The sequence below is a fragment of the Pleurodeles waltl genome, chromosome 2_2, assembly GCF_031143425.1.
Source record: "Pleurodeles waltl isolate 20211129_DDA chromosome 2_2, aPleWal1.hap1.20221129, whole genome shotgun sequence".
NCBI lineage: Eukaryota > Metazoa > Chordata > Amphibia > Caudata > Salamandridae > Pleurodeles > Pleurodeles waltl.
Genome location: NC_090439.1, coordinates 642,453,415 through 642,475,532, shown reverse-complemented (window position 1 = coordinate 642,475,532; position 22,118 = coordinate 642,453,415). Strand labels below are relative to the sequence as shown.

Genomic DNA, 22,118 nt, shown 5'->3' with positions numbered 1-22,118 from the left:
TTTGAGAAATTAAGGTTACAAAATATCTATCTATCTATCTATCTATCTATCTATCTATCTATCAATACACACATAAATATTTTGCATTACATTAATATGTCTAATAAATGCTTCCTATTTAGAGAAATGGGGGATGTAGGGTATATGGCTTTTGGTCTCCTTTCCATCAAAAGACATATATATCACAGTATGTAAATCTAACTATAAGAAAGTATTAAAATATATTTAGATATATGAAAACACAACTCTCTATCGATCTATCTCTCCCGACATATATATATATATATATATATATGCAAGCATTTCAAGGTTGTCCCTGTTTTGGCATGTACTAGCGCACTTAATTCAGCGGTGGTGCTGGTGACGGCAGGACACTCCGTAATTTATCAACAACATTCATGAAATACTTCACGAACGACCGCACTCCGGGATCTCTTGTTTCACAAATTTCATTTATTCATATATGTGTTTTTATATATATATATATATATATATATATATATATACTGAAAAAACAAGTGTTAAAGTAACGTTTTAGTTAGGTGAATATGTAGGTGACAACATTAACATTTTGAATTAAAAAAAAACTACGCATGCCCGTCATTTGAGAGAGAGGTCTCAGCAGAGAGGGCAGTCCCTCCACAAGCCTACTATGCACACCTTTTGCCCTGAGGAGTGGTCAGTCCCTCCACACACACTACTGCACTCAGTCGTTGCTCTGGGAAAAAGTGTCGGCAGATAGGCCAGTTCCTCCAGACATCCTACCATGCACACCTGTGGCCTTTGGGAGTGTACTCCTCGGAAAGGACAGTCTCTACCTACAACCTACTATGCACACTTGTCATTCTATGACCAACCCCCTTTGGTCAGCAACCCCAAATGTTGGAGTTGGTATAAAATATGGTAAGGAACATTTTCATAAAGGCCGTGCATGGTGGGGAGTTGGCTGCTGGCCCTCACGCTGCACACAGCTGAAGGCCAGCAGCCAAACTCACAATGTGGACGGCCAAAGCCGGTGCATCGCATGGTGTTAGTGTTACCTATGGTAATAAAATACCATTTTACATTTTAAAAAAGCCCTGAAATTGATTGAAAAATTAAAAGGTTAAAGTGACATTATAGTTGGGTATCGTAATAATATCTTATTTTGCATTACAGTCATAGGTGAAAATGTCAATTAAAACATACTGTTTTCAACAAACAAATCCACAGCTATTTACCAGTTACTCTTAGCTCAAGTAACTATAACTCATGCCCTCGCCATGCACTGCTAATACCTCCAACTTTACACCTCTCATTAAATTGTCTATGACACGACTGATAACATCACTGCAACATCACCAGCGCTAAATATAACTTGCTCCCTGTCATGAACTGCTTATGACCTCACATATGACATGTTCTATGACATCATTTATGACATCACCGATGACCTCTCAAATTACATAATTTGAGAGGTGCAGCTCCCCTCACCATAACAATGAATCTCATCCCCAGGGGCTGAGCCCCCCAGGGCCTATCCAGGCCCTCTCACTAAAAATGAATGTCGGCCCCAGGGTGGGTTCTGTGGGGGCCTCTCCAGGCATGGGGAGGGTGGCCGCACAGCTCCTTTCTCATAAATAATAAGATCCGTCCCGAGGGTGGACTCCCTGGGGCTTCTATTGGCTCGGGGATTTGGGCCACGCAGCCATGCACCTCTTTATGAATACAGCTCCAGGAGTAGGCTCCCAGGGAATTTAAATGCGGCCCAGCCATCATTTTGTTTTTTCAATCCTGCAAAAGTCTCGCAAGACATCGGCACTTTTGGCCTTTTATTTTCTTTTTAGCAGGGGAGGAGTGGTGGTTGGTCTCTCTGCCCCACCACCCCATGAACTCATGTTGCTGGCAGCCAATTACACTCTTGCAGGAGTTTAATTCCCGCAAGAGTGAGATGGGCCTAAGGAAATAAAGCTCTCTGGGCCAATCAAAGCACTGTATTTTGAAACTGGTGCTTCCGCAAGAGTTTTTCAAGACTCCCAAGAGCCCAACTGCCAAAATATACAATTATTTTTTGACCCTTAGTTTCACAAAGACTACTGAACTGGTTTATCACAAAAAGCACAATCTGTAGACAAAGATCTAGCTTCTTGTAAGCAAGATTGATGATACTTTGCTTTCAAAATAAAACGTTCACATAAAATGCAACTAAGGAAAAAAAAGTTTTGCTTAACTACTGTAAAATTTTAGGTCCCATTTCTTTGAAGCACCATTTGGTAAAATTTGTTGATACATGTCAGCAATTAAAAGAAATATTCATAATGGAAAAATCAATGTAAGCAGTTTCAACACAATCATGGGAAACATGAAAATAAACAAGCATTGGCAAAGCCAATAGGTCTGACATTGGTGGCCAGCCTTTTGGTTTTGTCAATGTGTGTCTTATTTTGACATGGTTTTTGTAAAACGTTATTATTGGGGGACCATCATTACAAACAGTGGCAAAAAGCAAAAATATTGTTTGTCCTCAAAAAGCACACATTGCCACAGTAGTTCCTGGCACTGAACAAAACTACTTTGGGCCAATATTCTCCTTGTGAAAGAGCAGAACGCTATTACCCAGCTGATAAATAGATCTCAATTTAATGTAAACAAAGGGTCTTAAATAACCAATTGGGAGCAGAATTCTTAAAGAAAATGACAAAGTACACCCATGGTATATGTCCTTGCATTAGTGCAGATTTACACTTTCATGAATTCAAAAGAATCTACAGAAGCAGACCAGGATATTGTACTCCTAGAAAATATTTTTAAAATGCCATTTTAGCATGAGAAAATATGCATGTGTAGATCTGTTGAGTGTCTACAAGTTCAGTTTCCGTCCAACAACGTTTTCCAAACCCTGGAAGAAGTTTTACTTCTGCCCTTGTCAGAAGTAAATTTCCAACCTTTATCAGTATGGGTAAAGATTAGAGAACAGCTGATAAAAACCCCTAAAACATGCAACTTAGTAGGTTTGCACAGACTCAAAAGTGCTTTACAACTCCAGAACCCTGGCATGCCCCACTCCAGCCCCAGTATGTGGATCTGCTATAAGGTGGAAAAATAAGAGTGCTAGTTTTCAAATCCTACAAAGGACTGCTGCCGTTATTCATCATTCCACTACATGGCGCCAAAGGGACTAGTGGATTGTTTACAGGACAAGTAGATTTATGAAATAACCTGTCCCATGGACAAGTAAATATTTTATAAAATTCCACACCCCTGTACATGCAACAAATTATTGACTTGTATTATTAATGTAGGGGCAGGTCTCCTGTTTTTAGCTGTATATGCAGGAGCCATTGACCTCACTAGGTGTTGTGCTGGGCTACTCTTATGATGAATGTGTGACACTGAGTGTAAGCTGCCATTGGGTTCCCATGAGGCCATGAAGGACCCCTCAAATTAATAGTTACACCTGAATAAATTGAAAAAAAAAACTAAATTTTTGTGTGCATGATATACATGGATTACACCAACCACAAATAGTGTAGATTATTGAACTGTGTGGGGCTCAGGTGGTCCTGATGAAAGATGGATGACTGCATAAGCTGCACCATAACCAGCTGAAACCTGTTACCTTGGGGGCAGGGAAGCTCTTAAGCTCTCCAGATAACACCTTTCTTGCTTTTATTGTGTCAAGGGTGCCCTTATTAATATTAAAAAATAAGATGAGCAAATTTAGGTATTTCTAACCTGCTTTCTGCCGGTCCCCTAAACGGAAATCATAGGCAACATCAAAGTGCTCCCTCCACAAGAGGGGTTGAGCCCACTCAGAACTGTAAAAATATACCAGGTAATGATTTGAGTATGATGAAGCATGCCACAAAGAAATGTGTGGCAGAGAGTCTGCTAAATAAAAAGGAGATCTGCCCCTACATTATTAATAAAAGCTAAGGGCTTGATTTATATATTGAGGGATTGGGTTACTTCATCACAACAGTGACAAATACCCCATCTGCCAAAATCTAAATTACATTTATTCCTATAGGATTCCGATTTTGGCAGATGGAATATTCGTCACCGTTGTGACGGAATAACCTATCCGCCAATATCTAAATCAGGCCCTAATTTTTGTGGATTGTAGGTATACCTCTCCTTTGGTTTTGCATTATATCAGCAAGGGAACTGACATAACTCTCTCCTCCTTTCTCCCTTTGGTTAGTTTTATTATGTATATATGGGCACCGCATGTGTACTCTGACAAAGTATACTACTCATGGTATGGCGGTGATGTTGTCATTATACACGTGTTATTGCACATTGAACTATGCTTCTTGTTATAAGCAGAGACATTCACATAAGGGGAACATGTATATTATACCACAAGATATATATGTGTAACAGATAATGTAACTATAGCTAATCTATGCACATATGGGTATCTATACAGAGGGGTTAATTACTTTACCTACCAATGTATGTATGTCTAAGATAATTTCAGTTTTTTGATTAAAAAAGACAAATCTTTACATACTTCACCATAAGATACATGTGCATCCCAGACCACAGAAATTGTTACTGCTTGCATGTACATATGGGTACATATGTAGAGAGGGGTTTACTCCATCTACTAAAACCTTACTAAATGTTGTGTATATATGTATGCATAAGTTAATTTCAGTTTTGCTAAAAAAAATCCACATGCTTCAACCTTTGTTCCATCCCTCCTCTCTCTGACTTAAGCCAAGGCTTTGACTATCACCTCTCAAACATTCTTCCCAAACATCCTGCTCCTTTAAAGCCAGTTCACCCAACTAGCCGTCACACATGTCGATTACTTTTTTTAAACTTTTTGTTTACTGATATTTAGTAATAAAAAATACATACATCTTCCAGCCTACACAGGAAAAGTTACATCTTTCTTACAGACCCCTGGATATGTCCCATTGTTGATCTTATTGGTCCTTGGGCCTGATGTATGTGGCGTATATCTGGCCTGGGGATACTGGCCACTCTGCTGTCCTGTGGCACCCCAGGTGTGTGGAAGTTGGATGTGTCAATAACTTCCCGGATTACACAAATATCCAATCAGAGACTGTCTGTAAGCCAACAATTCTGCCTGTGTATTGGCCTGTCCTGCATATGTCTGCATGGTATGTGAAAGTCTCCTGTCTGTTCTCACTAGGATGGCAAACTAAACATTGAACTTCAAAACATGTCTCAGGGGAGAGCACTGTAAATACTGCTTCAAGTCCAGATGGTAAGGCTGTACAGAGATATCCCATGGGCGGGGTCGTCGCAAGAACACCGGGAGGAGGTAAAATTTTCACTACTTTGAACCTCCTTTTCAAACTTTCCCTCCTCTTTAGTCAATTCACCCAACTAACAGGTGCACATATCCATGACTTCCAATAACAACTTATTATTGACCTTTTTCTATTTCATATCCATCATTTTATCCCTTCTCAAAACACTACAAAACACACAAGAATTTAAGAGCACAAATTTAAGAAAACTAATCCACAAGAAGAAGAAAAAAACAGAAAGCACATATTAATAATTTACTAACTATTCAACTCTAATCTTGGGTCCTAGAGTAGCGTGCTACTTGCAGCAAAGCGCTTCAACTTCTGCTTGTCAGGGATACTGCAGACTATATACATACCAATTTACAATTACAATTCACTATTGTCACCAAACAAACCTTAATTCAGTGTGAAATGTGCATATTTAGAAAACCTAAAACTCTGAAATATTGTAAACCTGAAATGCTGACAGAGGCCAGCTCAACTTTAATCTATTTCATGACCCCTGTAATTGCAACTACCTGTTTTAGCATTAATGGCCCAATGCATTATAAGGTGCTGAAAAATTCAAGGGTGTAGCAAATTGGCTCCATTGCCAATTTATTTAGGAGTCAAGATAGCTCACCTGGTTGCTGTTTTCTTTCTGTTCATCAGGCCAAAGTTTGGAAATATACCTTTTTCCTGTATCACCATTTGCACCAAACAAGCACAGAGAAACCTGGGATATATTCCTCTTCTCCACGTAACGGTTGGACATAATAATAACCTGATATGTAACCTCTGTAGGAACAAAGAAGGAGTATTTTGTTAACAAGTACACAAAGAGCAAATAAATTACAGTATTGAAATATTGCTAGACATCAAGTACAGAACGGCTATGCAGGACTTTGTGTCCAAAACATAGCCACAAACAGTTTTCAATATTTGACTGAGATGTCCCATTGCAGTAGTAGATGCTTATCCTTCTAATACAGATGGTGAGTTATGCAAACCATTTTGTCACAATGAAACTATATTATTAAACTAGGGCAAGGATTGAAGTGAAAAATGTAAATGGAATAGTAAGGTGTTAATGAGTGTGTGAGTGTTAAAGAAGTGAAGCTAGATTGCTACATTGCTCATGGTTCCTATACAAACCTGCTTGGTCCTTCCTGCATGTGAGACTTCATCAAAATTCATGTGGGGGTTGGTAAGGAAGCATTGAGTAGACAGGAATTATTGACAAAGAGTAATGTTAGACCCTTGTTGACATCAATGCCTGCTCATGGATCCCAGTCAACTAATCAAGATTTCACAAGGAAAACTGCTCAGGCTGAGGAAATTAATAAACTAAAGACATGGACATTTCACAACCTGAACCTAGAAATTAGGCAAGAGGGCAAACCACATATTGACAATATTGGGGAAAGTACAGATGGGACTGACTGCGCTATACATTTGGCAGCTTATGCACAGTGAAAGGCAACAGCAAGACAAACTGGAAGATTAACAAAGAAAATATCTTACACCAGACTAGTCAACATTACATTGTAAGATACCATGTAGAAGATGAACAGGCTCTTCTGCTGACTTACAATGAAGGGTTGTAAGAGTAGGTATGATCTACAAGCTCCACACTCCTCTGCATTACACTGTCATTGAAAAGGAAAGGGGTCTGCAGAAGACTCAAAAGGAGGATGGCATTCCACAACAAAGGCTAAATAGATCATAATAAATCATCAGTAGTGTAATGATACATGCCATATTTCCTAACATGTTTGACTGTAGGGGAATCCCTGTAACAGAGGACTGGGGATATGCAAAATTGAGAAAATGTAATGGCACTTTCTTCTGGGGATAGATTTCCTATCATTATGCAAATAATTGTGAACCAATCCTATGTCACAAAACCCGTATTGTTATAGATAAACACACTTTGATAATACTTAAGTTTTTGTTCCTTCTTTATCCCAAAAAATCTTTGTATCACCCACCACAAAGGTTTATATGCCGTGTAAATGTCCAGAGGGTTTTGGACATTATCATAAAATTATTATAAATAAGTTCGTTTTAAAAAAACAGAACCTGTATTTTCCAAAAGTCATCAAAGAAGCTCTTGATGCTGACTTTTTTAAGCACACAAAAATAGCATTTTAGAGTGCTCTCATTGTCCATCAGAGGCTTAACTATACTGAGAGGATTTGAACTATTTCACTCTTCTAATAAATCACAAACATAATTCATACATTTTCTATAAATTCTGTAGCCTCGTAGAACTATCAGAATTTTTAGGATGCTACTATGAAAGTCTCAGATTGGGAAATAAGGAATACTAGAATGCTGTAAAAGAACAAAGATAATACAAGAAGAAGAATTTCTTGGTAAGAAATACATTGGCGTAATCCAAAAGCTAGAGCCATCTAGTTGAACCCTTATCCTAATTAGCAATCAGGATATGGTTTTAGAAAAGGTGGCATGGATTACCCTCAGCACTTTAGAAGATGCTGAAAGACACGTAACCCCCAAGTCTTAAAAGTAAACAAGGTAGCAGAAGAGAATAATCCATTAACTGCTAAGTTTAAAATAGATCTGATCGAGAAAATAACTAAACTGGGCAAGGAAAGAATAAAATATCAAGAATGTAGGTCTATCTAATAAACTCCGATACCAAAGCAGATTGTTTGTAAATTGTGTCTCCCAATTAAATCGCTGGCAGCAACTGCTCTTCTAGGAAGAATATGCAGAGACATAAGGAAATTGCTTGTTATGCTTCCTATGGCAAGAAGGAGAGAGATGTGTTCAATTAGAACATTTGCCTTTTTGCATCGGGCTGTTTATCACATATATGAAATAAATGGGAATGTCATAAAACCCATGGTTAGAAAATATGATACTGGACAACACATAAGGAAAAGTTCAATACTTGTTATAGTTCTAGTTTTTCCACTCAGCCATTCCTTTTTATGAGAGTGCCTCAGGATCAACTGCTTCAATAGTATTCCAACTTCAGGGCCGCACCCTCCACTGCTCTATTACAGCAGTAACGCAGACAGTTTGGAGACCGCTAATCACACATGCTATCTTTTGTTCTTGACACAATTAACATGTTGGAAATAAGGAAGCTCTTTCCCAAGCATAACTCATCTGTATAGATAATTTGATGTGCCATCCCTCCACTGTCCCAGAAAATATTCCAAAGTGCTTGTGTGACCTTACACTAATCTTAATACCGTGGAGCAGCCATCAAATAAGGAGGGTCTTGGTGATGTTTCTACAAGCTAATTTAGGATTGGGATGTGACCATTTAAGTACTCACTGGTCAACAGTAGAAGGGAACACACTGGTTGCGGATTTACCTGACAGTCTAAGAGGATTTATATTGTCAGATGTCAGTTGCCGTTCATGCCCCCAAAACAAGCAAGGGTTCCAGTAGTTAGGGATTAGGGTCACCAAGGAATCTGCTGCTTGAGAATGTTACCCATCATGGGACATGAATGATTACACAAACTGTATACTTTGAGATTCACAATGCATTCTTTTTTTATCCTATTACACTGACTGCACAGAAGGCAACAGATCTTGGTGACTCACCTCTGGTCAAGAACCATGGACTATCTGGTTTTATTCCGAGCTTCAGTCTCTCTTGTGCTTTTACATCACTGCATTACTATAATCACAGTCTCATGTGTGACATCCCACTGCTCTACACCTGTAGGCACAAAAGTCTTCACTCTTACCCATGTAGTCTTTAAATCTAGTTAACCACACCACTTGTGAGTTGGATGATGGGTGTGGAATTGGGGAGCCAACACTACTCACTTTTTATTGGTGATGATGAAGTGCTATAAAGGTTAGCTTGCTTTACAGGCTCATGTCTATTTTCAGAGCTGCAGAATGCCTGATGCTCAGGTGTAAAAATATCAGAATACTTGCACAAGCATGTAAGTCTTACAAAAATAACACAGACTTGCAAAATTAAGTCTTCAGTTTTGAAAAATATGTTTTTTAATTACATATGGATAAAAGCGCATTATAACTTGCACCTCACACACATTTAAATTGTGCCCTTTGGTTCATCGTCCATAGTTTTGTGCTGCACGTAGGTACCACAGTCCAGAAGCATAACTTAATTTCCAACCTTGGCTGACCTAAACAATACCTCAATATATAGCTGAAACCAGCGTTAACGGTACCTTGTTTTGAAAGGTTTCAAGGACACACAGCTGGGTTCTTACAGGAAAGAACTGCACTGTACCAAAGACGTGCGTAACTATTGGTTTCAATCACATGTTTTGCTTCAATTTACCAAAGTGTATTGAAAACCGATAAAAAGCGTGTGAAAGTTATTCTTGTTAGCAAACATGATTAAACGATTGCTTTACTGGAAGAACACTGGTCGCCCACGCCAGGTGGCTGGCTTTTGATCTGATTTTGTATTATTGTGGTAATGTGCTTGTTACTATATTTCTTGGATTAAGATGCATTTTGACTGATGCTTTTAAAACGTAGTCAGCCTATTAATTTTAGAATGTGACAATTCCCACAGTTTGCTCTACTTCCGGGTTGGAGCATGTGGTTCTTCTTTGGCCGGCTTTTTTGAATCTGAGGACATATTTACGAGCCCCGTGCAAGAGCGATGCAAGCCCAAAAGAAGATTTAAGAAGCTATGCAAGGCCACCTTGCATGGCCCTGAGTGGCTTCATAAATCTTTTGGGCCACAAAACTGCTGCATGCTTCGCTCTGCCCAAGGGAGGTGTTCCATGGGTGTTGCTTTACATCCATGGAAGTGGCAGACCAGAAGTGGGAATGTGTCAAAAAACAATCCTCCCCCGGGTGATTTGTTTCCTCTATCTATGTCTGTTGCATTTTGCATCAGACATAAAAAGAGGAAAAAGCTTCAGGGGATTGTTTTTAGGCAGGAAGATGCCCCTTCCTCCACAAACACAATCCTACGTGCAAAGGAGGCACCCATGCACAACGCTGTGTGGTTGTCTGCGTTTGCGCTAGGAAGCCCATTTTGCGCCAGCACTGGGGAAAGGACAGGAATGAGCAGTATTGGTATAAATACGTGCCTTTTCCATGAGGTGCAGAGCAGCAAGATGACTTGCTGTGCTGCACCACTTTACCACAAATATGGCCCTTGGTCTATAAAGGCATCGAAGAGAGATGTTCTGTTTGATATCATGTGGCCACATCGGGACCTTTTTTTATTTATTGAGATGTGCCTACTAGGCAAGAATTAATTTTGAGTTGGTTATTGTAGGGCAATATATATTTTTCTTTACTCACCAGATCACATGCCTTAGAGAACCTCTTTTTGTTGTGTTTCTTAATTGTGGTCTTTTCGATATTGCTTTTAGATTCCGTTATCATAGGAATGGTTGATGAGTCAGGGGTACATGTACCATATTTTGATTAAAGAGGATATTTTGTATTTTACATCTAATACAGACGGGATAAGATGAAGAGGAATCATTGGGTCAGTGAATGGCAATGATTAGGAGTGTTTTAGAGCGGGATATATTGCTCTTCTTCAGGAACAGCACTCTATTATTGCTGGAGCTCTAGTGGATTGAATGTATGATTTTAATTGGATTCACAATTTCTTGGTGAGTACGGTAATAGTTTTTTGGAATAATTTTCAAAATAGGGCTATGTTTCGAGATTCATGATTATTCTTTAGAGTGAGTGAGGAAAATTGGTAAAGACTCAACTTTAATTCTTTATTTTTTATGGAACCTTTATTCATGGCTAATCTAATACATCTAACGGGCTAACATTAATGACCGTCACTTGTCTGTTAATTTAAATGTGCCTAATTTTGTAAAATTGCAAATCAACTCTTCCTATGAAATGTTTAATTATGAGCACCTATCCTTCAATAATCATGTTTTTTCTCAAAGTTGCAAATTGAAATCTGAAATAAGGTTATACAACTCATTTGTATGTTTTCTGATAATACGTTTTTACATTAGACTAAGTGGATAATTGCATTACTATGATTAATTCTGTACCCTTTTGTTAATATTGTATTTGGTTATATTTACTGAAGTAGAGATTTTTGGTTTCTTAACAGCCCTGAAGAAACAACTGAGTTGAGAAATACATCTGCTGTGTCTGTGTTTATATACAGATTACATTTTCTTTAACTATTCATCTTGATGCTGACACTGGGATAAACTTCATACTGTATACGGACGATCAAAAGACTAACTGCTTTGGACATTGATTCTTTATCCAAGACTATTTAGATACAGTTTTCATATTTTAAGAAATAATTTTTTTCTCCAGAATTGAAGTCAATCATAAAAGAGGTGTTTTTAATCACCAAGTTATGTTTGAATACAGAGTAGCTTATCTATTTATGAAAGCAAGTTGCAGGGCAGGAAAACATTTAATGCAGTGATAGCTTAAGGATTTGTGATGCTAAACAATATTGAATTATATGTTAAAGCTTCAGAAACGGGAGCACACAGCAACAGCCAAAAGCTCAAGCTGTCCAGTGTTTGCCAGCCCAATGGTACTGTTGGAGTGTAGCTTTTATACTAAAAAATTAACATGAACTGCTTGCAAATTAATGTGTAAAGGAGCTGCATAGAAAATGTGACAGACTAAAATTAATGTACGCATTTGAGATGTGCCCACGGGGAGTGGCCACCAATGTATACGATGATTAATGAAATTGACTAATAATTAATTATTCATGTACTAATGTATGATTCTGTTTTAGCATTAAGAGTTATATGTTAAGGTTTTTTTAAATAAATCATTAGGCATTAGTTAGAAAGAGTCTGGGCCTAGCTGCCTGGTCTCATATTAAATGTGTTTTTCTAACGTGCACTGTGCTGTCTTCCTGAAGGACATAAAGCTGTACTTTTCCAGAAGCTAGAGATGTGTGTAGCCGTAGTAAATTCTTTCTCATGAGACCCGACTTGCTCAAGGAGACATTCTTGTTGAATGCAACAGTGTAATTCGCAACAGGTACAAGGTCGCCCAAACTGGTAAAGACAATGGAGCTACTGACTGAAGCCGTGCGTGTAAATTTTCTCACCTGCCATCTCACCCGATAAAGACGTAAATCACAGGAGCCAATGAACTGTATGAGAACTGTCTTAGGTGAAAATTTTAGTGAGGTGACCACTCAACTATTGGACAGAGATAGTGGTGCGCCAGATTTTGCCCAATTGGAAATTAAGGGTTTGTTCGACGGATTTAATATATTGACATGCCGCAAGGAGGAATCGTCCACTCTTTTGCCATCCCTCGCCGTTCCTTGAAGCCATTACCTTATTATTCTTTGAGAGACTTTTTCTTACTTTGAACCATCTTCTTTACCCAACATTTCATTCACCTCCTTAAGAGGGAAGAACTTCCTGCCCTCTTTGCTGAGACTTTGCTGTTCTACCCTGGCTGATGGCGAATCGACTACTGTCCTGAGGACGAAGACTGACTCTTTATGCTGACCCATTACGGAGGGTAACTATATGATAATGAAATTGTAATTGTCTGCTTGCCTTTCCCTTCTAGGTACCAACTGCTCTTTTGACAGAGACCATAGTTAGATGTTTTCCAAATTGTTTTGCATGAAGCTCAACATGCTAATGCTAATTCGAGGATTGTTAAGGAGTTCACAAAACGGATGCAAATAGACAAATGACTGAATCTTTGCTTTGTTGAATAATGTGCTATTGATACCCTGCTAGAGTTAATTTATGTTGACACCGTGTTTTGTTCTAATGTTAATAATCTTTGCCTTACTCAGATCTTATTCGAGTTGTCACATTATAACACTGTGGATGTGTTTTCAGGTGTTGAGACTAATAAACGTACTAGTAGAGTGTAACCAATAGGGAATAAATATCATAAATCTTGCTAAACTCGTGTGGTTATTCATGACTGAAAGGTCATGGTGTGTTCCAAATCCATATTGAAGCGATTAACTAATTTGATTGATCTGGTAACGTGAATATTGATGAGGTTATTGATTTATGGATTGACATAAATAGACAATAGATATTTCGACCTAAGGTGTCTCCAATCAGGGTCAAAAGGTTCATTGGCCTAAAAAGAGACCAGGAGTAAATAAATCATCTAGGGCGGGACGTGTTATCAGTTCCAAAGAAAAACAAGACAAGCAGTGATAAAGCTATTTATGTTTTACGTTTCACTCTAGTTTTCTTTATTATTACAACAACATTTATGTGGAATTCAGTTTCTAGTTAGCTTGTTACTTACACTGGAGGAAAACATGCTAAGGGTGACTTGTTAGATCTTTAATGAACTAATGACTAGTGCATACAGATAAATGCACTTGAAATTCGAAGCTGAATATTTGTAATGACCAATATATCCCCCTTGGACACTGGCATTCTTGCTGAATCAGTGAAAGTAAAAGTGCTGCACTGAGGATTTTCACTGCTCCACTGGTTAAAGTGTAATAACTTTCTCCTAATTTATCTTCCACTGCCTTGTTCATCTTCTCCTCTTTATATATGTGTACTTCTCTGAAGTGACATTTATCTGTGGCCTTAGTAAAATAAATGGGCCGGACAGTATACAAGAGATTGACAGAGACAAAAGAGAACAATATAGTGAGAGACGTGAAGTAGAGGGAGAAGGGAATAGAGATAAGAGATGATGATTTAGAAAGATATGTGAGCTAGGGAGAGAAGTACAGTCATTAGAGAAAGGAGAGCTATCCTGAAGGAAATATACTGAGAGGTAGAATAACGAAAATATAGGTATGTAAACGAGAGGCAGAGAAAAAGGTAACGTTTTAGAGTGTGGTATGGAGGTAGCGAGATTAGTGTAGAAAAAGAGGTTAATTAGAAAGAGATAAAGGCAGCAGCAGGTAGAAAAGCAAATGAAAAACAAAGATGCAAGGTAGAGAGAACAAAGTGACTAGCGGTGTAGAAAAATGTGTCAAATAAAGAATGCAGTGGGGAGAAGGAAGAAAGAGACATGGAGTAGAGGGATAGGAGGAAGTTGACAGACATACATGACATAAAGAGAATAGAGATTTATATAGGGAGGGGGAGATACGAGGTAGAGAGCTATTAAAAAGGAGGTTTCTAAATATATTTGAGATGGAATTATGTGAATTGAAAAGGCCCAGAGCAGTATGTGTGTTGTTTTATGTGTGTGAGAGAGAGAAGGAGAAAGACAGAAGCATGTGAGTCGATAAGAGAGAAAAGGGGTTAGAGGCAGGGATATAGCGGTAGACAGGAAGGAGTAATATATTTAGAGAGGTGAAGGAAAGGTAACAGAGGATGAACAAGAGAAAGAGAAGGTGGAGAGGTGAGGTAGTGATTAAAGACGAGTTAACTTGAGAGTTTAGATAGTGAGAGAGAGAGCAATAGTATACAAAGAGGCGAATTAGTGAGGGAGTTATGAGGTAGAGAAATGACAGAGAGATGAAGAGGTGTGGTGAGGCATAGAAGGGGCTGAAGGGGTTAAGAGAGTGAAGGTACTAGAAACTAGGAGAGAGATTGAGGGTGTGAGGTAAAGATACAGACAAGGTTGTGTGTAAAGTGACGTTTTTGGAGGAGAGATACAAAAAGGTGCAAAGAGGTCCAGAGAGAGTGATGAGGTAGGGATAGTTGAGACAGAGAAAGAGGATTGAGAGCAATAGATTGAAGGCACAAAGTGATTGAGCTAGAAAGGCGAGGTCGTGAGAGAGCGATGGAGACAGATGAAGTTGAGAATGGTATATTGAGACAGACATGAGGCAGACATAGGTGAGGTAGAGAGGGCTGAGATAGTGAGGGAGGATAAAGGTACAAAGAGAAGCAAAGTTTGAGAGAAAAGTAGAGAGGGTTAATGGTAAGAAAGTGAAGTAAGAACAAAGAAGCTACTGAAATTTCATTTAATGGCCATCAACTGCCCATGACTGCGAGGGTTAAGGCTGGGAGGACCAGGTAGGCACACTAAGGGGCATATTTTTTTTAGCGCAATAAAGTTCAGTAGCCAAAGATGCTACGCTTAGTCGCACAAGGGGGAGAAAGTGGTGCAGAACCATAATTATTAAAAATGACCTGCGACTGCCCACTTCTACTGTGTTGGAGCGTAGGCAGGCTGCCAAGCACCACCTATAACTGTTGCACTAGGAGCAGAGGTTTGTGTCTGCTAAATAGTGCAGGATTTGTGTTGAAAGTATACTCATCAAGTACAAATTTTTATGCATAGACAAATTCTTAAACATTCCATAAATTGTGTATGTGCTGTACATTGCAGCACACATACATTGAATGGAATGTTTGCAGAAATGATAACACTTCTGCATGTTAGAGCGTACTTGAAGGAGCTGTTATTTTTTGATGCAAAGACCTGTTTCGGCTACCTTAGTAATTGGGATGTTGTGCTGAAATGTAAATACTCCTGCTAGAGTTCGTGCTGCTTTGCATCATTTTGCAAAACTGCCCCATCGCAAACCCTTATTAAATGTGGTCCTAGTTTTCTGTTATTATTGCTCCTCTGTCAAATTAGAAAAATGTGTTTTTATGAGCAGTGTTATAATTCCAGGAATTTCGATCGTCCCACTCACTTCATCAGGAGCCCCTTAGAAAGTGGGGGTCATGGACAAGTGCCCACTTTGCCTTTCCATTAAAACGGCTCTGATTTAAGGCTGAACACAAATTATAGGTGATCATATAAAACTAGCAATACACAAGGTTAAGCTGTTGTCAAGAGAACATGCGTCTAGTGATGCCATTATTTCTACTGTGAGTTTTATTGGTCACAGCGTGACCTTACTATTGCTGACAGTTTTTCAGAGTAATTTAATTTTATTTCTTGCCTACTGAGTATTTCATATTAGACGTTTCATCAGCAAACATTGCACATTCATGCTTGCTGAGTAATGCTACTGTACTTGTATGCGTTTGAAATTGCATGAATTGGCGTGAAAATCAGAACAGCACTAGAGAGCTTGGGCATTATTGTCTTTTCTACATACGTAAGTATGTATGAATAAATGTATACATGCATGTATTTATGTATGGATGAGTAGCTCTTTCAGCCTTATTTTTATACCTGAGTTCTTGGGCAATGGTCTTGATTTGTAGAACTGCTTTCTGCTCATTTGGGTACTGGAGAAATGGTGTGGTAAAAACAAAAAACTGAAATTTCATTTAGAGGCAATGTGTAAAGTATGTATGCAACCCACGAACAGTAATAAAGTGAAAATACAACACATGAAAAATCCCAAACCAACTTAGAATAATGGAATAGATTTTAATACGTAAATGACAAAAATCCAATTAGTATAACTGGAGATATTTAATTTTTAAAAGTTTAAGTAAAAATAGTGCCAAGAAGCAGAAAGCACTAATAGTGGGTATTCGGTGGTGCTGTACCGGGGCAAAGTGACAAGTTCAGGCCGACCACAATAAAGCGCAGGGCATGCACAGGACAAAGTTGTGCCTCCTGAGGACTGTACCTTATGTATTTGGTGCGAGGTCTGTGACGCGTTACTTTACGAGGCTTTGGTTCAGATAAGACTGTGTGGCAAGGATTGCCAGGGCTTATTTGCTGCTCTGTGTCGCTTCCAAAGAAGTTTCAGCTGCGAGGTGAGGATTTGCAGGTCTTTCCGTCACTCAGCTTTGGTCCCAGTGACGCTTTCAGCCATGTGGCAAGGCCTTGTGGAGCTTCATGTCGTTTCGCACCAGATTTGATGAAACCTTCAGTTAATTCAGGACAAGTTCTCTCTCATGCCAGCAAAGGGTCCAGGACCTCAGGAGTCACCTTTTGGGGATAAGAAACTCGCTCTAGCAGAGCCAAGCAGGGCTGATGGTGGTGCAATTGTAGGTCCAGCGCAGCAGGACAGCTTGCAGAGAACCCCCTGGTGCTTGTTGTGTCCCTGTAGCTCAGAACATCAGGACAGCCAATTGACTCTTGTAATCACTCAGGTTAGCCTGGGATCAATAAGAGGGTCCTCTCTCCTTCAAGCAGCAGGGCAGTCCTCTGAAGAACAACCCAGGCCTCAGGTAGCCGGGTAATACTCTGAGAAACAAGGCAAGCCTCAAGTAGCAGGGCAGTCCCTCTGGTAACAACATGGCAGTCCTCTGAGAAACAAGGCAAGCCTAAAGCAGCATGGCAGTCTTCTAGGATACAAGGTAGTCCAGAAGTGTACTGAAGAGTTGGTGTGAGGGTCCGATATTTACACCTGGTGCCATCCTTAGAAATGGAAAAAACGTGTAGGCTATTCTCTCATCTGGTTGTGGAAATGCTCTTCCTTCCCCTGCAAATGCTCTAAGTGGTCTACGGTGACAAAAAGCTGGTGTCAAGTTCCTTTGTGAGAGTGCTGGAGGTAGCCAGTTCAAATGTAAGTGTGCAGGAAACAGCGCTACCCTGCCGACCCTGCCAACAGCTAGTCGCCCTTTCTCTACCTTTGTCTCATTGTCTGAGAGAAAGAAACAAAGGCCCACTATTCATGGTCATGTGACTCAGGACACAGACTCAGGCACCAAATAGTAGGTACGAGAAAATGCCAACTTTATAAAAGTGGCATTTTCATAATTGCGACTTAAAATCCAACTTCACCATTAAAGAGGATTTTAAGTTACAATTCTTTTGAGAACAAACATGACATTTCTATCTGTTCACGATTACAAATAATACAATGTACCCCAGGGGATAGGTAGCCCTTGAAGTAATGCAAATCAAATTTAGGAGTTTTTCATTACAAGGACATGTAAAATGTAAAAACACATGCCCTACTTTTTAAAAACAATGCACCCTACTGACTGTGCCTTGGGGTCTACCCTAGGGAAGACATGTGTATATTAAAAAGGAAGATTTAGGCATGGCAAAATGTTTATTTTACCAGATCAAAAATGCTTGGAAGTTGCAATGCAGGCCTGAGACCTATTTTAAAGGGCTAATTAAGTGGGTGGCACAAAAGGTGTTGCATGCCCATTAGTAGCATTTAATTTACAAGCCCTGGGTACATGTAATACCACTTTAGTAGTAACTTATAAGTAAATTAAATGTGGCAATTGGGTGTAAGTCAATGTTACAGTTTTCAAAGGAGAGGGCACAAGCACTTTAGCACTGCTTGGCAGTGGTAAAGTGTACAGAGTCCTAATGCCAGCAAAAATGTAATTCAGAAAATAGGTAAGGTGAAGGCAAAACGTTTAAGGGATGACCATGGATGGAGAGTCAGGTTGAAAACTATCTAAAACAACACATACGTTTTACTGGTTTATCAAGAGAGAGCGGGGTAGAAAGCAGGAAATACTCCACTGTGCCTACAAAGGTTCTGGCTCTTTCTAGATTTTCAATCTGGTCCCCTACATAAAAGGAGCAAATCATTTCAGTTAATGGAGCTAAAAGTGGATGCTTCTTGGAACAGAGTTAATTTGGTTTGGGAGCACAGTTTTTAGTGAAACAATACAGCAAGGTTTTAGATTTAGCTTACTGGGACTGATTGATGAGCTAGAGTAATGGAAAAGCAAATTGGATGTGTGAAGGTGGATCTCCAAGGAGCAGTTCTTTTAGTTTCTGAACCGTTCAGACAAATGAATCTGACTAATGCTGAGGCCTGGTCTTGTGTTAAGTGTCCTGATCCACAGATTGCTCGGACCGTCGCTCAGGTCCTTTCTTACTCATGAGTTGGATCTGTGTTGGCACCAAGCAATCTTGGTAAGCGGCTGGTGCGTATAAAAGCGAAAGATCAATTAATAAAATAGTGATACATTAGTAACACATTGTAAGTGTAATGCTTAATAGATGAAGGTGGATGTTTCTCTGTCTGAAATACCCAGTAAAATAAGTGGGAATCATAAAGGAAACACTGATTCATCCATGGTATTCCCTACAGTCTTTCAATCCCCATTATTTCCCCGCAGATGGATTTACCAGAACCCCTGCTAACAATTATTTGGGTCAAGGAAAACAATTGGTAATTCCAGAGCATTCCTAATTGAGACCTTTCTCTGGAAACCTTGAAACATTAGTTCCTGTTCCTAACTGATGTCTTGATTCACTTATTTTTCCTCAAAAGATTTTTATCCAGACCAAGCGAGAGAAAAACAGAAAAGGAAGAACGAAGGAGGAAGAGAAAGAACAGTCACAAAGGACGAAAGTAGGGATTATAAAGAACGCAACAGGAGCTAAAGAGTCAGGGAGTGTCTGGTGGTGGATTATAGGGGCATGGTATGGACTCAAGGCCACGCAGACCCTGACCTTCAGTATTGTAATTGTATTTATGTAGCGCTTTCTACCCCTGACGAGGCGTCAAAACGCTTAATAGAGCCACCTAAGAATTTATGGGCAAATATTTGGGCACTTGCACTTTTTCATTAATAAACTGAGAACTCTACGACATGTTTCAGCAGATAATACAACAGCCACCCAGGTTTTTGATTTTATCACCAACACTCTTGAATGAGTTCTCTCCTAATTTTATAACATTCTAAAAGAACAGATCGCTAATTTCCTTTTAGTAAAAGAAATATAAGCGAGAGACAAAAGATGGCAACCTGCAAACCTCTGCGGTCATTCTAACACTTCACTATACATTTATAGTATACATACCTGAAAAGGATGACTTTAATGGCCACTCAACTGGGATTTCGATGCATCTGTCGCAATTAAATGAAAGCGGAAGTGTTTTTTTTATGGAGTGGCTGAAAGTATAAAAAGTCGATGTGTTTTGCATTTTAAAATGCTGAAGAAATAATTCAGCTGTTTGGTCCGGCAAATTCTGAAGTCCAAGTCGCACTTTGTAAAGCTCCCCTAAGTCATGTGGAAGATGAACCTACAGAAAAAGGACAGCAAACAATTATTGCGTGATCTGCAATACCATAAGGGAAAAAAGAATCTGCTTTTATGATCCAGAGACTTCATTTTTGAGAGGTAACCATGAAACTAATGAATGAGACTGTTCTAAGTGATAAAACAAGGATCAGCAGAAAACTTAGCAAGAGAAGACAAAATCATCACATATCATACTCTCTTACCACTACTGGAACGTGATCATTAGCCATAAATACATTTTTTGCAGTAAACCTGATATAAGTGTTTGCTTGGAAGAGGCAGATCAATATTGCGCCAACATTCAGGCAATAGCTTGAAACTGAAAATTCAAACACCCAAATTTCAGGTATCTTTACTGTGTGAGTTACTTAGGCCCATATTTATACTTTTTTAGTGCTGCATTTGAGTCGTTTTTTGATGCAAAATCGCCTCAAACTTACAAAATACAATTGTAATTTTTGTTTTTAGGGGAAATTTTTTCTAGATTAAATTAATCTCCTTCCTCAGGATCAATGCAACAACAAGATAATACTATGTAGCTGAATGCACCCAAATCATAAAAGTATCCCTTATTTCTGCCATTAAACTTACATTTGATGCTAGTGGTATGTAGAGGGTGCAGGGGCAGCAACATGTCTAATGTACCTTAACTTCTTTCACCACCCTCACCACTCCCTTCACCTTAAAAGCACAGGAGAAACACTAAGGCCCATATGTATACTTTTTTTAGCGCCACATTTGCAGCGCTTTTTGATGCAAAAGCGGCACAAACTTACAAAATATAATTATATTTTGTAAGTTTGCACGTCTTTTGCGTCAAAAAGTGGCGCAAGTGCTGCGCTAAAAAAGTATAAATATGGGCATAAGAGTTTCTGCTCATTATTGTTGGGTTGGGAATGACCTCTGCCTGTGGTCAGTGGTGTTACATGCCCTGGATGCTCCCCTGTGTATGGCTGAGATACAGTTTATGGAAAGGCACGTGTTATAGTTAATTTAGCCTGGCTAGCAAGATGACAACACTGTATGGAGGTGTGTGAGTTATAGTAAGTTTTGGGTGGGGCTTAAATTATATCTTTAAGTTCTAACTAAAGTTCTGACTGTAACTTTTGAATTATTAATGTTTATGTAGTATAAGATTGTTTTGTACAGAAATAATTCAGTTTACATTAATATAATATTAAACCTTTGTTTTTTTCATTGAGTGTGTGTGTGTGTATAGATATAATCATAATCAAAAGGTTCTGGCTAATGGCAGACCTAAAATCAAAGATTATAGCCTATCACAGTGGTTCCCAACCTTTTGACTTCTGTGGACCCCCACTTTATCATTACTGGGGCCCGGAGACCCCCACGGAATCTTTATTGGAATCTGGGGACCCCCCACTGAGTCATTACTTAAATCTGGGGCCCTAATCTGTTAATATGATTTACTTTTCTAAGCAGCAGCGGACCCCCTGAGGAGGATTTGCAGACCCCGAGGGGTCCCCGGACCACAGGTTGGGAACCACTGACCTATCATATTATATCACTTAAAGATTGTTAAATCACAGCATTTATCACAACACTTATGACATCTCAAATTACATAATTTATGAGAAGAATGTGTTTGGTAGAAGGTCGAGTTATAATTAATTTAGTCAGGATAGAAAGTTGACAACACTGTAAGGGAGGTGTGCGTGTTATAGTTTTGCCAGTATTTGGATTATAACTTTAAGTTATATCTATAACTTTTGAATTTCTAATGTTTATGTGATTTGTTTCTTTTGTATTGACATAATAAATTGAGTTTTTCTAGCTATAACTAATCTTAAACTTTTGTGTTATTATTGCATTTGTATTTTTTTTTAAAACAGTTTCTAAGAAGAGGTGGCGCGGAGTAGGAAACTGAAGGACTACATTGTATCAAATTTATTTTTCTTTGCCACCTAGAGGGAGAACATTTAGGTCCATACTTGTTGCATGAAACCTATGTAACAAATGTATTTCCCGCGGGAACATTCAACATTACTCCTGTGGTCCCACAGGAATGAGAAAACACCTGCAGGCAATTATTCCACCATGTTAGCATGTGTGGAAAGAAAGTGTCAGAAGGAGATAGAACAGGCCGAAGCAGGA

The 22,118-nt window shown here is 39.0% G+C and overlaps 1 protein-coding gene across 1 annotated transcript in view; it reads right to left on the bottom strand.

Moving 5' to 3' along the window:
• Window positions 1–22,118, bottom strand: part of LOC138273698 (lipoxygenase homology domain-containing protein 1-like) — a 504,427-nt gene that overhangs the window by 225,169 nt on the left and 257,140 nt on the right. Inside the window, exons 5-6 of the mRNA XM_069218898.1 lie at window positions 19,782–20,004; window positions 5,893–6,047 (exon numbers count right to left, since the gene is read on the bottom strand). Coding sequence (XP_069074999.1) covers window positions 5,893–6,047; window positions 19,782–20,004 — 378 coding nt within the window. The remainder of the gene's footprint in view (window positions 1–5,892; window positions 6,048–19,781; window positions 20,005–22,118) is intronic.